Source organism: Serinus canaria, chromosome 21 (assembly GCF_022539315.1).
Source record: "Serinus canaria isolate serCan28SL12 chromosome 21, serCan2020, whole genome shotgun sequence".
NCBI lineage: Eukaryota > Metazoa > Chordata > Aves > Passeriformes > Fringillidae > Serinus > Serinus canaria.
This window is the reverse complement of record NC_066334.1, coordinates 6,398,507-6,415,036: the sequence shown is the minus strand read 5'-3', so window position 1 is coordinate 6,415,036 and position 16,530 is coordinate 6,398,507. Positions and strand designations below refer to the sequence as shown.

General features: G+C 47.7%; 2 protein-coding genes and 1 long non-coding RNA gene across 3 annotated transcripts in view; all 3 read left to right on the top strand.

The window, feature by feature from the left end:
- LOC115484609 (uncharacterized) overlaps window positions 1-7,460 on the top strand; it is an 8,802-nt gene extending 1,342 nt beyond the window's left edge. The window contains exons 2-3 of the mRNA XM_050982737.1: window positions 913-1,204; window positions 6,331-7,460. Of these exons, the coding sequence (XP_050838694.1) occupies window positions 913-1,204; window positions 6,331-7,411 (1,373 nt within the window). The 3' untranslated portion in view covers window positions 7,412-7,460. The remainder of the gene's footprint in view (window positions 1-912; window positions 1,205-6,330) is intronic.
- A 369-nt stretch (window positions 7,461-7,829) lies between these two features.
- On the top strand, window positions 7,830-16,406 carry SCNN1D (sodium channel epithelial 1 subunit delta). Its single transcript, XM_050982640.1, has 6 exons — window positions 7,830-8,741; window positions 9,786-10,057; window positions 11,941-12,124; window positions 13,145-13,248; window positions 14,226-14,389; window positions 15,832-16,406. Exons 1-6 carry the CDS (start codon window positions 8,107-8,109, stop codon window positions 15,946-15,948), a joined length of 1,476 nt encoding a protein of 491 aa, XP_050838597.1. The 5' UTR covers window positions 7,830-8,106; the 3' UTR covers window positions 15,949-16,406.
- LOC127060346 (uncharacterized) lies at window positions 8,792-9,760 on the top strand. Its single transcript, XR_007779280.1, has 3 exons — window positions 8,792-9,194; window positions 9,352-9,478; window positions 9,605-9,760. It is a non-coding gene; the product is annotated as an uncharacterized LOC127060346 (long non-coding RNA).
- Window positions 16,407-16,530: the final 124 nt, after the last annotated feature.

The window sequence follows — 16,530 nt, the reverse complement described above, 5'->3', positions numbered from 1 at the left end:
AATATTTTTATTTATAATGTTTGTGTTTATGGAAATTAAATGGGATTTTTAGAGTAAGATTGGGGGGTTGATATAAAAATTAATTTTATTTATAATGTTTATGTCAATTGGAATTAAAGGGGATTTTTTAATAGGAAATGGGGGAGTTTGATGTGAAAAATTAATTTTTATTTATAATGTTTGTGTTTTGGAAATAAATGGGATTTTTTAAAATAGGAAATGGGGGTTTGATGTAAAAAAAAATACAACTTTTTTTTATAATGTTTATTGGAATTAAATGGGATTTTTTAATACAGAAAATGGGGGTTTTAATGTAAAAACTTTTTTTTTATTTATAATGTTTGTGTTCATAGGAATTAAAGGGGATTTTTTAATAGGAAATGGGGGGTTTGATGTGAAAATTTAATTTTTATTTATAATGTTTGTGTTTATAGGAAATAAATGGGATTTTTTAATAGGAAATGGGGGGCTAATGTGAAAAAATTATTTATAATGTTTGTGTTTATTGGAATTTTTTAGGATTCCCCATCTGGGAGTGATTCCCTCTCTTTTTCCAGGAATTTTTTGGGATTCCCCATCTGGGAGTGATTCCCTCTCCTTTTCCAGGAATTTTTTGGGATTCCCCATCTGGGAGTGATTCCCTCTCCTTTTCCAGGAATTTTTTAGGATTCCCCATCTGGGAGTGATTCCCTCTCCTTTTCCAGGGTTTTTTTGGGATTCCCCATCTGGGAGGGATTCCCTCTCCTTTTCCAGGAATTTTTTGGGATTCCCCATCTGGGAGTGATTCCCTCTCCTTTTCCAGGAATTTTTTGGGATTCCCCATCCTCTCCAGCCCCAGCAGGAATCTTTTCTCTGGGAATCCCTTTTGGGATTGCTCCAGGATCCAGGACTGATTCCCACTCCCTTTTCCAGGTTTTTTTGGGATTTTTGCCCTTTCCCAGAGGGAGCCATGGGGTTGGCAGCCCCAGCCTGGCCGCAGCTCCCGTGCCCTCCCTGCTGGGAGCTCCTGGGGCTCTCCAAGGCTCGGAATTCCCGCTGGGAATGACTGGAAACAGGAGCAGGACCCGAACCCATCCCCAGCCCTGCCGGGATTTGGGGTCCAGGAGGTGACAGATCCCACCCGGGAGAGGAAGAAAATCCCAAAAAAACCAGGAATTACTGCCGAGGGATGCCTGGAGCAGCCGCGGGTCCCCTCCTCGCCCAGGTGAGTGAGCGCTGGCTCACCCCAGCTGGAATTTAATTTAATTCAATTTAATTCAATTTAATTTAATTCAATTTAATTTAATTCCCATTTTAATTGGGATTTCCGGGCTGCGTTTTAACCCTGTAAGCCAGGGCAGGGCTGAGCTGGAGCTGGCTCATTAAGGAGGGGTCATTAATGAGCCGTGATTAACAATTAGTCACGGGCTCATCACGTGCCAGGCAGGTTTATTTTGGAAAATTGGGATTAAAGCCGAGCCCAGCTGGGGTTAAGGGGTGTGGAACCAGCCCGGAGCAGGTTTGGCAGGGTTGGGACATCCCAGGGCAGGCTCAGAGCCCTGGGAGGGATTGCAGAGAAATCCCTACAGAGGGGGAAAAATGGAATTTAGGATTGTCCAGAGGGAATAAAAATGGAATTTAGGATTGTCCAGAGGGGAAAAATGGAATTTAGGATTGTCCAGAGGGGAAAAAATGGAATTCAGGATGGTCCAGAGGGAATAAAAATGGAATTCAGGATGGTCCAGAGGGGTGAAAAATGGAATTCAGGATTTTCCAGAGGGGGAAAAATGGAATTCAGGATTGTCCAGAGGGAATAAAAATGGAATTCAGGATTGTCCAGAGGGGAAATAAAAAGGAATTCAGGATTTTCCAGAGGGGAAAAAATGGAATTTAGGATTGTCCAGAGGGGAAATAAAAAGGAATTCAGGATTGTCCAGAGGGGAAAAATGGAATTCAGGATTGTCCAGAGGGGAAAACAAGGAATTCAGGATGTCCAGAGGAATAAAAATGGAATTCAGGATTGTCCAGAGGGATAAAATGGATTCAGGATTGTCCAGAGGGGAAAATGGAATTCAGGTTGTCCAGAGGTGAAAATGAATTTAGGATTGTCCAGAGGGGAAAAAGGAATTCAGGATTGTCCAGAGGGGAAAAATGGAATTTAGGATTGTCCAGAGGGGAAAACAAGGAATTCAGGATTTTCCAGAGGGAATAAAAATGGAATTCAGGATTGTCCAGAGGGGAAAAAATGGAATTTAGGATTGTCCAGAGGGTGAAAAATGGAATTTAGGGATTGCCAGAGGAAAAAAAAAAAAAGGAATTGAGGGGATCCCAGAGGAAAAGAAGGAATTGAGGGAATCTCAGAGGAAAAAAGGAATTGAAGGATTTCCAGAGGAAATTTAGGGGTGTAAAGCTCCAAGAGAGGAGGAAAACATCCAGAAAATGCAGGAATTCAGCACAAAAAGAATCCAGGGAGTGCCAGAGGAAATTTGGGCTTGCAGAACTCCAGGAGAGCAGGAGAACACCCAGAACATGCAGGAATTGAGCACAAAAATCCCAAGCAGGAAGGACAAAGATGGGAAAATCCAGAATGGGAAGAACAAAAATGGGAAATCCAGAGTGGGAAGGACAAAGATCCTCCACAAATGGAAAAATCCAGAGCAGGAAAGACAAAGATGGGAAAATCCAGAGTGGGAAGGGCAGAGATGGGAAAATCCAGAGTGGGAAGGGCAGAGATGGGAAAATCCAGAGTGGGAAGGACAAAGATCCTCCACAAATGGGAAAATCCAGAGTGGGAAGAACAAAGATGGGAAAATCCAGAGTGGGAAGGACAAAGATGGGAAAATCCAGAGTGGGAAGAACAAAGATGGGAAAATCCAGAGTGGGAAGGACAAAAATGGGAAAATCCAGAATGGGAAGGACAAAATTGGGAAAATCCAGAGTGGGGAAGACAAAGATCCTTCCTAAAAATGGGAAAATCCAGAGCAGGAAGGACAAGGATGGAACATCCAGAGCAGGAAGGACAAGGATGGAATTCCAGAGCGGGAAGGGCAGAGATGGGAATTCCAGAGCAGGAAGAACATTCTGGAGCCCAGGTTATTTCCTTAAAAACGATGACTAACCCCAGAGGGAAGAACCAGCACAGCCCAGGTGAGCAGGCCAGCAGCACTTTAAGCCCAGCTTAACTCACCTGAGCCCAGACTAACCCGTCTGTCCGGTCTCTCCTCCTGCAATCCCTGGGTCGTGCCCTGAGTAATTCCCAGGAGCTCTTCCTGTACCTGGCCCCGCTGGGGTCACCCTGTCCCTGCTGGGGTCACCCTGCCCCTGCTGGGGTCACCCTGCCCCTGCTGGGGTCACCCTGCCCCTGCTGGGGTCACCCTGCCCTGCTGATGTCACCCTGCCCCTGCTGGGGTCACCCTGCCCTGCTGGGGTCACCCTGCCCTGCTGGGGTCACCCTGCCCCTGCTGGGGTCACCCTGCCCCTGCTGGGGTCACCCTGCCCTGCAGGGGTCACCCTGCCCCGCTGGGGTCACCCTGTCCCTGCTGGGGTCACCCTGCCCCTGCTGGGGTCACTCTGCCCCGCTGATGTCACCCTGCCCCTGCTGGGGTCACCCTGCCCCTGCTGGGGTCACCCTGCCCTGCTGGGGTCACCCGGCCCTGCTGGGGTCACCCTGCCCTGCTGAGGTCACCCTGCCCCCGCTGAGGTCACCCTGCCCCGCTGGGGTCACCCTGCCCCGCTGGGGTCACCCTGCCCCGCTGGGGTCACCCTGCCCTGCTGAGGTCACCCTGCCCTGCTGAGGTCACCCTGCCCCGCTGGGGTCACCCTTGCCCTGCTGGGGTCACCCTGCCCCTGCTGGGGTCACCCTGCCCCTGCTGGGGTCACCCTGCCCTGCTGAGGTCACCTGCCCCTGCTGGGTCACCCTGCCCCGCTGGGGTCACCCTGCCCTGCTGGGGTCACCCTGCCCTGCTGGGGTCACCCTGCCCTGCTGGGTCACCCTGCCCTGCTGGGGTCACCCTGCCCTGCTGAGGTCACCTTGCCCTGCTGAGGTCACCCTGCCCCTGCTGGGGTCACCCTGCCCCTGCTGATGTCACCCTGCCCTGCTGAGGTCACCCTGCCCTGCTGAGGTCACCCTGCCCTGCTGATGTCACCCTGCCCTGCTGAGGTCACCCTGCCCTGCTGAGGTCACCCTGCCCCGCTGAGGTCACCCTGCCCCTGCTGGGGTCACCCTGCCCCTGCTGGGGTCACCCTGCCCCCGCTGGGGTCACCCTGCCCCCGCTGGGGTCACCCTGCCCCTGCTGGGGTCACCCTGCCCTGCTGAGGTCACCCTGCCCTGCTGATGTCACCCTGCCCGCTGAGGTCACCCTGCCCTGCTGGTCACCCTGTCCCGCTGGGGTCACCCTGCCCTGCTGAGGTCACCCTGCCCTGCTGATGTCACCCTGCCCCGCTGAGGTCACCCTGCCCTGCTGGGGTCACCCTGCCCCTGCTGAGGTCACCCCTGCCCTGCTGAGGTCACCCTGCCCCGCTGGGGTCACCCTGCCCTGCTGAGGTCACCCTGCCCGCTGATGTCACCCTGCCCTGCTGATGTCACCCTGCCCCGCTGATGTCACCCTGCCCTGCTGATGTCACCCTGCCCTCCTTAAAGGCTGCCCAGCTCTGGGCCAGGACTGGCTCCTGCTCGGGGTTAGACCCAGCCTTGGGTTTAGTGGCTTCTCTGAGTGCTCAGAGTTTCTGCCAAGGTACACCGGGGAAGGGGTCGGGGTTGGGTTATAATTAGAATTAAAAAAAAAAAAAGAAATATAATAAAATATAAAATAATAGAAATATTATTTTATAATATATAGAAAGATATTTGTATAATATAATTATAAATTTTTAATAGAAAATAATGTTTTTATATACATATAAATGTTTATAAATATAGTAATTTCTAGAAATTTTTATATATAAATAATATCTTTATATCAATAGCTATACTCCTTTATATCTATTTTACACATATACCTATCATACTCTAATAGATACCTATTTATGTCCATAATATTTTATATAAATATTTTTATAACTATAAAAATCTATAAAATATTTATATTAATCTGATAATAATATAATAGAAAATATTTCTATAAATATGGGTCAGTTTTAATTTAATTCCACATTTCCTCATGGCTAAAGAGCCAAAGCTTTCATTCCATGGCAATAAATTCAATTCATTTCACGAATTCCATCACAGAACCTCTCCCAACAATCCTTCAGCTTCTCCTCCATTTCAACCTCGAGCCCTGTATCTTCATTATTTTTACTGATTCATTTCAATTCCTATTTATTTTTTCAAATTCTTATTTATTTCCTTTTTCCATTAATTATTTTATTCTATTATTTATTTTATTATATAATTTATTTTATTATATTTTTTATTCTATAATTTATTTTATTCTATAATTTATTTTATTATATTATTATTTATTATATTATTTATTTTCTTTTTTTCCATTTTTTCATTTATTTTTTCAAATTCTTATTTATTTTCTTTATCCATTATGTATTTTATTCTATTATTTATTTTCTTTTTTTTCCATTTTTTCAAATTCTTATTTATTTCATTTTTACTTTATTTATTTATTATATAATTTATTTTCTTTTTTCCATTTTTTATTTATTTTCTCAAATTCTTATTTCCTTTTTTCATTATTTATTATATTATTTATTTTCTTTTTTCCATTTTTTCATTTATTTTTTCAAATTCTTATTTATTTCCTTTTTCCATTATTTATTTTATTTTTTCCATTTTTTCATCTATTATATTATTATATTGTATTATATTAGGAAATAATAATGTTTAAATATAATAAATTATATTATATTGTATTATATTTTATTGTACTATATTATGTTATATTATAATATCATTAATATAACATATTATCATTTATATTATATTATCTTCTCTTACTCTTTCTTCTCTTCTCTTCTCTTATCTTTCTTCTCTTATTTCTCTTCTCTCTCTTCTACTTCTCTTCTCTGTCTTATCTTCTCTTCTCTTCTCTTTATCTTCATCTTCCGTCTATCTTACCTTCCATTCTCTTCTCTTATATTATATCATCTTTAATCAATGATACGCTGAACCCAGATATCCCACTAGAAATATTCCCCTCATCTTGAATTTCAAATCCCTGGGGATCCACAGTGAGTTGGCACTTGGAATTCTTGGGAAGAAGAAAATTCCTCCCCTTTTTTGGCCTCCAACTTCCAGCACTACTCCCAAATCCCCCTTGGCAAGGAAATCCTCTGGAGTTGTGGGAAAGCTCCTCAGGACTCCTCAGCAGCAGCAGAATTTGGGATTTTTGCTCCTTGCAGGATCGACATCCCGAGGGATCCCCCTGGCTTCAGGTTCTCTGCACTTTTATTGTCACCAACTCCTCTGGAAAAGGTTTTCTTTGGGAGAGAAGACTTTGGAAAAGCTTCTTTGGAAAAGGCAACTTTGGGAAAAAAATTTTTGGAAAAGGAATCTTGGGAAACGACCTCTTTGGACAAGGCCACTTTGGAAAAAGCCTCTTGGGAAAAGATCATTTTGGAAAAGTCTGTCTGGAAAAGGAGTCTTGGGAACGACCTCTTTGGGAAAGGCCACTTTGAAAAAAGCCTCTTTGGAATAGGCAGTTTGGAAAAGAACTCTTTGGAAAAAACCATTTTGGAAAAGCCTCTTAGAAAGAGCTCCTTGGGAAGAGACTCTTGGGAAAAATCCCCTTGGGAAAAATCCCCTTGGGAAAAATCCCCTTTGGAAAAATCCCCTTGGGAAAAATCCCCTTGGGAAAAATCCCCTTGGGAAAAATCCCCTTGGGAAAAATCCTCTTTGGAAAAATCCCCTTGGGAAAAATCCTCCTTGGAAAAATCCTCCTTGGAAAAATCCTCTTTGGAAAAATCCCCTTGGGAAAAATCCCCTTGGGAAAAATCCTCTTTGGAAAAATCCCCTTGGGAAAAATCCTCTTTGGAAAAATCCCCTTTGGAAAAATCCCCTTGGGAAAAATCCCCTTTGGAAAAATCCCCTTGGGAAAAATCCCCTTGGGAAAAATCCCCTTGGGAAAAATCCTCCTTGGAAAAAACCTCCTTGGGAAAAATCCTCTTTGGAAAAATCCCCTTGGGAAAAATCCCCTTTGGGAAAATCCCCTTGGGAAAAATCCTCTTTGGAAAAATCCTCTTTGGAAGAGCCCAGTTTGGAGAAGGCCACTTTGGAAAAGCCTTTTTTGGACAAGTCCTCTTTGGAAAAACCTTTTTTGCAAGAAACCTCTTTGGAAAAGCCCATTTGGGAGAGGCCCGTTTGGGGCAAGCCTGTTTGGAAAAGGCATCTTTGGAAAAGTTGGGAAGAGCCTTTTCTGGAAAAACCCTCTTTGGAAAAGACCTCCTTGGACAAAGCCAGTTAGGGATAATCCTGTTTGGATGAATCTTTCCTTCAGTTTAATACAATTTCCCATTGTTTCCCATGCCCAGAAAGCCATTTAGAGGATGGAGCTGGACCTACCAGGAGGAGAAGGAGAAGGAGGAGGAGGAGGAGGAGGAGGAGGAGGAGGAGAAGGAGGAGCTGAGGAAGGGCTGATGGAGTTCTGATCGAGTTCTAGGGCTCCTTCAAGGAGATGTTTGAGTTCTTCTGCAAGAACACCACAACTGGTGGAAAAGGGCTCTTTGGAAAAGCCCAACTGGGACAAGCCTGTTTGGAAAAGTTTCTTTGGAAAAATCCTCTTTGGAAAAGACCTCCTTGGTCTTTTGAAAAACCCTTTTTGGACAACTCTTTCCCTCAGATTAACACAATTTCCCATTGTTTCCCATGCCCAGAGGATGGAGCTGGACCTACCAGAGGAGGAGAAGGAGGAGGAGGAGGAGGAGCTGAGGAAGGTCTGATTGAGTTCTACGGCTCTTTCCGGGAGATGTTTGAGTTCTTCTGCAGGGACACCACGATTGGTGGAAAAGGGCTCTTTGGAAAAGCCCAACTGGGACAAGCCTGTTTGGAAAAGTTTCTTTGGAAAAATCCTCTTTGGAAAAGACCTCCTTGGTCTTTTGAAAAACCCTTTTTGGACAACTCTTTCCCTCAGATTAACACAATTTCCCATTGTTTCCCATGCCCAGAAAGCCATTTAGAAGATGGAGCTGGACCTACCAGGAGGAGAAGGAGGAGGAGGAGGAGCTGAGGAAGGGCTGATCGAGTTCTACGGCTCCTTCAGGGAGATGTTTGAGTTCTTCTGCAGGGACACCACGATTGGTGGAAAAGGGCTCTTTGGAGAAGCCCATCTGGGAGAGGCCTGTTTGGAAAAGATTTCTTTGGAAAAGCCTTTTCTGGAAAAACCCTCTTTGGAAAAGACCTCCTTGGACAAAGCCAGTTTGAAAAAGCCTTTTTGGACAACTCTTTCCCTCAGATTAATACGATTTCCCATTGTTTCCCATGCCCAGAGGATGGAGCTGGACCTACCAGGAGAAGGAGGAGGAGGAGGAGCTGAGGAAGGTCTGATCGAGTTCTACGGCTCCTTCAGGGAGATGTTTGAGTTCTTCTGCAAGCACACGACGATCCACGGCACGGTGCGCCTGGTGTGCTCGGGCAGGAACCGCCTGAAGACGGCCTTCTGGACGCTGCTGCTGCTGGCCAGCCTGGCCATGCTCTACTGGCAGTTCGCCCTCATGCTCAGCCAGTTCTGGGCCTACCCCGTGGTGCTCACCATGTCCGTGGACTCCGAGCCCAAAATGTTCCCGGCCGTCACCATCTGCAACCTGGACCCCTCCAGGTGAGCTGAGGGCTGGGAAGGGTCAGGGACACGTCCCTAAAGGTTTGGGAATGGTCTGGGACACATTCCTAAAGGTTTGGGAATGGTCTGGGATGTGTCCTAAAGGTTTGGGATTGGTCTGGGAGGTGTCCTAAAGGTTTGGGAATGGTCTGGGAGCTGTCCTAAAGGTTTGGGAAGGGTCTGGGATGTGTCCCAAAGGTTTGGGAAGAGTCTGGGAGGTGTCCTAAAGGTTTGGGAATGGTCTGGGACGTGTCCCTAAAGGTCTGGGAAGGGTCTGGGATGTGTCCCTAAAGGTTTGGGAATGGTCAGGGACACATCCCTAAAGGTCTGGGAATGGTCTGGGATGTGTCCCTAAAGGTCTGGGAAGGGTCTGGGATGTGTCCCTAAAGGTTTGGGAATGGTCTGGGATGTGTCCCTAAAGGTTTGGGAATGGTCTGGGAGGTGTCCCTAAAGGTTTGGGATTGGTCTGGGAGGTGTCCTAAAGGTCTGGGAATGGTCTGGGATGTGTCCCTAAAGGTTTGGGAAGGGTCTGGGATGTGTCCCAAAGGTTTGGGAGTGGTCTGGTATGTGTCCCTAAAGGTTTGGGAATGGTCTGGGATGTGTCCTAAAGGTTTGGGAATGGTCTGGGATGTGTCCCTAAAGGTTTGGGAATGGTCTGGGAGGTGTCCCTAAAGGTTTGGGAGTGGTCTGGTATGTGTCCCTAAAGGTTTGGGAATGGTCTGGGATGTTTCCCAAAGGTTGGGAATGGTCAGGGACACATCCCTAAAGGTTTGGGAATGGTCTGGGAGGTGTCCCTAAAGGTTTGGGAGTGGTCTGGTATGTGTCCCTAAAGGTTTGGGAATGGTCTGGGATGTTTCCCAAAGGTTTGGAAAGCTGGTCAGTGAGAGGTCAGAAATGCGGAATTTTCCCCAAATGTGGATTTCTCCCTGATCCCTGCAGGTTTGAGCTGGTCAGTGAGGGGTCAGAAATGCGGAATTTCCCCAAAATGTGGGATTTCCCCCAAAATGTGGGTGGGATATTCACTAATTGAAGCTGTCCCTGCAGGTTTGAGCTGGTCAGCGAGCAGCTGGAGCAGCTGGAGCGCATGGCCGAGGAGTCGCTGACCTTCCTGTACGGCCCCAAGGCCGCGGCCAGGCTGGCCCAGCTCAGGGACAGGGACAGGGACAGGGACAGGGACAGGGCCAGCGCCATCCGCGTCCAGGCCTGGGCCAACCTCAGCAGCGCCGGCTTCAGGCTCAGCCACAACTTCTCCCTGGTCAGGATGTGGGAGCCCAGGGCCGGCAAAAAACATTCCAGAGTGGGATTCCGGCTGGTGAGCGGCGCTGGGGGAGCCTGGGGAGGGGGGAGCACCCCAAATACCTGGGGAGGGAGGTGGGGGAGCACCCCAAATACCTGGGGAGCACCCCAAATACCTGGGGAGGGGGGTGGGGGAGCACCCCAAATACCTGAGGAAAGGGCTGGGGGAGCACCCCAAATACCTGGGGAGCACCCCAAATACCTGGGGAGGGAGGTGGGGGAGCACCCCAAATACCTGGGGAGCACCCCAAATACCTGAGGAAAGGGCTGGGGGAGCACCCCAAATACCTGGGGAGCACCCCAAATACCTGGGGAGGGGGCTGGGGGAGCACCCCAAATACCTGGATGGGATTTATCCCAGAGAAACTGGAGATTCACCCCAAAATACCTGGGGGTTAACCTCAAAATACCTGGGGACTGGGGTGGGGATTCACCCCAAAATACCTGGATGGGATTTACACAAAAATAGTCTATTATTATTATTAGGGGAATAATAATAGTTACCATATAATATTATAATATTATATATATATAAAAGTTATGTGTTAATATAATATATAATTTATAAAATAGGTATATATTTATATAATAGGTATATATATTTTTATTTGTATATATTATACATATGGATATTTAATATCGATTCTATAATATATAACAATTATATATTATAATATATTTAATCTATATTATATATAAACATAACATAATGAACATAATATAATAAATATGATATATGATATAATATTATGTAATGCGATGTAATATAATGTGATAGTATGATATGATATGATATGATATTATATTATATTAGTATATGATATGATATTATATTATATTAGTATGATATGATATTATATTATATTTGTATGATATAATATAATAGGCTATAATGTAATAGGATATGATATAATATGATATGTTAAAATATTATTATTATTGTTGTTAATAATAATAATAATTATTATTATTATTATTATTATTATTATTCCCATAATAGAAAAATATTATGGTAATAAGCTATTACCATTATGGCTATAACAATAGTTCCCATATAATACAATAACCTATATAACGTGATATAATAACCATCCCATAATACCAACAATAAATCCCACCCCAGTAACAGATCCTGTCCCTTTCCTTGTCCCTTTCCCTTTCCCTTTCCTTGTCCCTTTCCCTTTCCCTTTCCCTTTCCCTTTCCCTTTCCCTTTCCCTTTCCCTTCCCTTTCCCTTTCCCTTTCCTTGTCCACTTTCCCTTTCCCCTTTCCCTTCCCTTTCCCTTTCCTTTCCCTTTCCCTTTCCTTCCCTTTCCCTTTCCCTTTCCCTTTCCCTTTCCCTTTCCTTTCCCTTTCCCTTTCCCGTTCCCCTTCCCCTTCCCTTTCCCTTCCCTCCCTTTCCCTTCCCTTTCCCTTTCCCTTTCCCTTTTCCCTTTCCCAAGTTCCCGTCCTTTCCCCTTTCCCTTCCCTTGCGCTCCCTCCCTTGCCCTTTCCTTCCCGTTTCCCTTTCCCTTTCCCTTTCCCGTTCCCTTCCCTTTCCTCCCCTGTCCCTTTCCCTTTTCCCCTTGCCCTTCCCCTTCCTTTCCCTGTTCCCCTTTCCTTCCCTTTCCCCTTTTCCCTTTCGCCTGGTTCCCTTTCCCTTTCCCTTTCCCTGCTCCCCTTTCCCTTTCCGTTATCCCTTTCCCTTTCCCTTTCCCTCCTGCCCTTTCTCCCTTTCCCGGTTGCCCGTTCCCTGTCCCTTTCCCCTTCCCGGGCCCGTGCCCTTTCCCGTGCCCTTGTGCCCTTTCCCTGTCCCTGTTCCCGTTGCCCTGTTCCCGGTCCCCTCGGTCCCTGGCCCTTTTCCCGGTCCCGTTCCCTTGCCCTTCCCCGTCCCTTTCCCGCGCCCTTTCCCGTTCCCAGTGGTGACTCCACGGGCGGGAATTGCTTCTTCACCTCTCACCCGTCGGGCATGGACGCGCTGCTGGAGTGGTTCCGCTTCCACTACATGAACGTGATGGCCCAGCTGCCCCCGGGGCTGGCCCGGCACCAGCAGCACTTCCAGGACCTGGTCTACTCCTGCCAGTACGACGGCGAGCCCTGCCGGCCCGGGTGGGTGCGGCGGAAATCCCTGTGGATACGGAGCAGGGGGCTTGGGAGGGAAAGGGGAGAAAGTTCTGGAAGGGCTGCCCGGGGAGGTGGGAGGTCCCCATCCCTGGTGGGTTTGACAAAGCCTGGAGGTGGCACTGGGGGCCAGGGTTGGGTTGGGGGTTGGGTGATGGTCTTGAAGGTCTCTTCCAACCTGGGGATTCTGGGAATTCTGGGAATTCTGAGAATCCCCAGGAACCACGGAGGTGGTGGAGTCCCCATCCCTGGTGGGTTTGACAAAGCCTGGAGGTGGCACTGGGGGCCAGGGTTGGGTTGAGGGGTTGGGGCTGGGTTGGACTCGATGGTCTTGAAGGTCTCTTCCAACCTGTGGATTCTGGGAATTCCGTGAATTCCCTGAATTTGGGGTTCCCAGGGAATGCACAGCTCCTTCCCCCTGTCCCAAACACACCCAGCTTGGAATTATGGTGCTGTCACCCTTGTAATTAAAACCCCATTAAATTTCTCTTGATTTTCCATTAAAACCCCATCAAATCCCATCTCTTCTTTTCCAGTGATTCCCATTTTCCCAAACACATCCAGCTTGGAATGAAAGTGTCTCCACATTCATAATTAAAACTGCATCAAATTTTCCTGATTTCCCACTAAAATCCCATCAAATCTCTCTGGTTGATTTCCCAGTAAAATCCCATCAAATCTCTCTGGTTGATTTCCCAGTAGAATCCCATCAAATCTCTCTTCCTTTTCCAGTAGAATCCCATCAAATCTCTCTTATTGATTTCCCACTAAAATCCCATCAAATCTCTCTTGATTTCCCAGTAGAATCCCATCAAATCTTTCTTCCTTTTCCACTAAAATCCCATCAAATCTCTTTTGATTTCCCAGTAGAATTCCATCAAATCTCTCTTCCTTTCCCACTAAAATCCCATCAAATCTCCCTCATTTCCCAGTGATTCCCATTTTCCCCAACACTTCCAGCTCGGAATTGAGGTGACAAATCAGACAATTAAACCTCTGCTTTTCCAGGGACCACATCCACTTCCACCACCCAGTTTTTGGGAGCTGCTACACCTTCAACAGCCAGGGGACAGATCCCTTCTGGGCAGCCACCAAACCAGGAATTCCTTACGGTGAGGGACCTGAAAAATGGGCAAAAAGAGCTAAAATCGAGAGAATTCATTCCGTTTGTCCTCAGCGCAGGATTTGGGTGACAAATTTTGGCATTTCTTTCGTGGCACAAATCACTGTGCCACCACCATGGTATTATATTAAGCCCCAGCAGCATCTGGGCTTAAAAAAAGCAGAATTTATTTTTTGTTTGGAGCAGGATGTTCTCACATTGTTTATTGCAGAATATTGGGGTTTTTTGGGGTTTTATTTATAGGGTTATTTATTGTTTAATATGGGATTATTGAGGGTTTGGAGTGGCTGCCATTGTCACCAGGGCTCTGAGGACTAAAAATGGCTCTTGAGGGATCCCAGAAGCCAAATCTGGGTTTGTTAGATTTTATTTATAGGGTTATTTATTGTTTAATATGGGATTATTGAGGGTTTGGAGTGGCTGCCATTGTCACCAGGGCTCTGAGGACTAAAAATGGCTCTTGAGGGATCCAAACTGAGGGAACCCAGAGCCCAAATCTGGGACCCAAACCCAAACAGGAGGGATTTGGGTTTTATTTATAGGGTTTATTTATTATTTATTATGGGATTATTGAGGAGTTGGAGGGGCTGCCATTGTCACCAGGGCTCTGAGGACTAAAAATGGCTTTGCTGGGATCCAAACTGAGGGAACCCAGAGCCCAAATCTGGGACCCAAACCCAAACAGGAGGGATTTGCCCAGTGCTGGGCACTCCAGCTGCCCTGTCTCCAGCTGTTTCCCCGTCCAGCTGCTGTTCCCCATGTCCCCCAGCGTGTCCCCCCTCCCGTCCCCACTTCCCAGCTGTTCCCTGTCCCCAGCTGTTCCCCAGCTTCCCAGCTGTTTCCCCCAGCTGTTCCCTGTCCCCCCAGCTGTTCCCCCAGCTGTTCCCCAGCTGTTCCCTGTCCCCCCAGCTGTTCCCCTGTCCCCCAGCTGTCCCCCAGCTGTCCCCAACCGCGCTGTGTCCCCAGGGCTGTCCCTGATCCTGCGGGCCGAGCAGAAGGAGCACATCCCGCTGCTGTCCACGGTGGCCGGGGTGAAGGTGCTGATCCACGGCCACAACCAGACCCCGTTCCTGGAGCACGAGGGCTTCCACATCCGCCCGGGCATCGCCACCACCATCGGCATCCGCCAGGTGGGCACGGGGTGAACTCATCCCAACCCATCCCAACCCATCCCAAACCAACCCAAACCATCCCATCCCAACCCATCCCAACCCATCCCAAACCATCCCTCCATTGGCATCTGCCAGGTGGGCACGGGGTGAACTCATCCCAACCCATCCCAAACCATCCAAACCGACCCAAACCATCCCATCCCAAACCATCCCAAACCAACCCAAACCAACCCAAACCATCCCAACCCATCCCAAACCATCCCTCCATCGGCATCCGCCAGGTGGGCACGGGGTGAACCCAGCCAGCCATCCCAACCCATCCCAACCCATCCCAAACCAACCCAAACCTTCCAAACCAACCCAAACCATCCCAAACCATCCCATCCCAACCCATCCCAAATCATCCCTCCATCGGCATCTGCCAGGTGGGCACGGGGTGAACTCATCCCAACCCATCCCAAACCATCCAAACCAACCCAAACCATCCCATCCCAACCCATCCCAAACCATCCCAAACCAACCCAAACCATCCCAACCCATCCCAAACCATCCCTCCATCGGCATCCGCCAGGTGGGCACGGGGTGAACTCATCCCTACCCATCCCAACCCATCCCAAACCATCCCATCCCAAACCAATCCAAACCAATCCAAACCATCCCATCCCAAAGCATGCCAAACCAAACCAAACCATCCCATCCCAAACCATCCCAAACCAACCCACCATTGGCATCCGCCAGGTGGGCACGGGGTGAACCCAACCAGCCATCCCAAACCATCCAAACCAACCCAAACCATCCCTCCATTGGCATCCACCAGGTGGGCATGGGCTGAACCCAGCCAGCCATCCCAAACCAACCCAACCTTCCCAAACCAACCCAACCATCCCAAAGCATCCCAAACCAACCCAACCCATCCCAAACCAACCCAAACCATCCCAAACCATCCAACCCAAACCAACCCAAACCAACCCAAACCATCCCTTTTGGCATCCGCCAGGTGGGCACAGTTCCCTGGGGACACCTGGTGGGCTCGGGCTCCTCCCCTCCCTCTCCTCTCTCTGCTCAGCCCCAAAGAAAAACACCCCAAAATAAAAACACCCCAAATGTTCTTATGGCTCCCAAAACATTGGAGCCTGATTGCACTCCCAATTAATAGACATTATGTAAAATATATTTTATATATAAAATATATAAACTATACAAAATATATAAAATATATAAAACAGAAAATATTAATGTATAGAATATGTTACATATTAATATATTACATTAATTGATATCGTCTCTCTGATATTAATTAGGGATTAATAAGGTCCAAGGTCCAGCTCTGCTGCTCGTTAACTCCCTGCCCTCCCCGCAGTGAATCCTGAGGGTGATGGGTGGCTCTAATTAACCCCTAATTAATCAATCACTCCCTAATTAATGAACCTGCTAATTAATCACCCTGTGTGCCCCCGCAGGACCAGGTGAATCGCCTGGGTGGAAACTACGGCCGGTGCACGATGGACGGGGCCGACGTGGCCGTGGAGCTGCTCTACAACAACTCCTACACCCTGCAGGTACTGAGCCTGGCCTAGCTAAACCTGGCTTAGCCAGGCTGAGACTGCTCCACAACAACTCCTACACCCTGCAGGTACTGAGCCTGGCCTAGCTAAACCTGGCTTAGCCAGGCTGAGACTGCTCCACAACAACTCCTACACCCTGCAGGTACTGGGCCTGGCCTAGCTAAACCTGGCTTAGCCAGGCTGAGACTGCTCCACAACAACTCCTACACCCTGCAGGTACTGAGCCTGGCCTAGCTAAACCTGGCTTAGCCAGGCTGAGACTGCTCCACAACAACTCCTACACCCTGCAGGTACTGAGCCTGGCCTAGCTAAACCTGGCTTAGCCAGGCTGAGACTGCTCCACAACAACTCCTACACCCTGCAGGTACTGGGCCTGGCCTAGCTAAACCTGGCTTAGCCAGGCTGAGACTGCTCCACAACAACTCCTACACCCTGCAGGTACTGAGCCTGGCCTAGCTAAACCTGGCTTAGCCAGGCTGAGACTGCTCTACAACAACTCCATTTTTTTTGCCCTTGCCTCCTAAAATCTCCATCTTACAGATTTGGAATTTTTTCTGATTTACCCAATTTTTTTCCGCCCTTTTCTCCTACAAA

Bases quoted from the DNA above. Each gene is read 5' to 3' on its own strand.
- SCNN1D (XM_050982640.1), top strand. From the start codon at position 8,107: ATGGAGCTGGACCTACCAGGAGGAGAAGGAGGAGGAGGAGGAGCTGAG. The intron at 12,125-13,144 runs GTGGGTGCGGCG...CTGCTTTTCCAG, and splicing joins GGCGAGCCCTGCCGGCCCGG to GGACCACATCCACTTCCACC. The intron at 13,249-14,225 runs GTGAGGGACCTG...CTGTGTCCCCAG, and splicing joins CAAACCAGGAATTCCTTACG to GGCTGTCCCTGATCCTGCGG.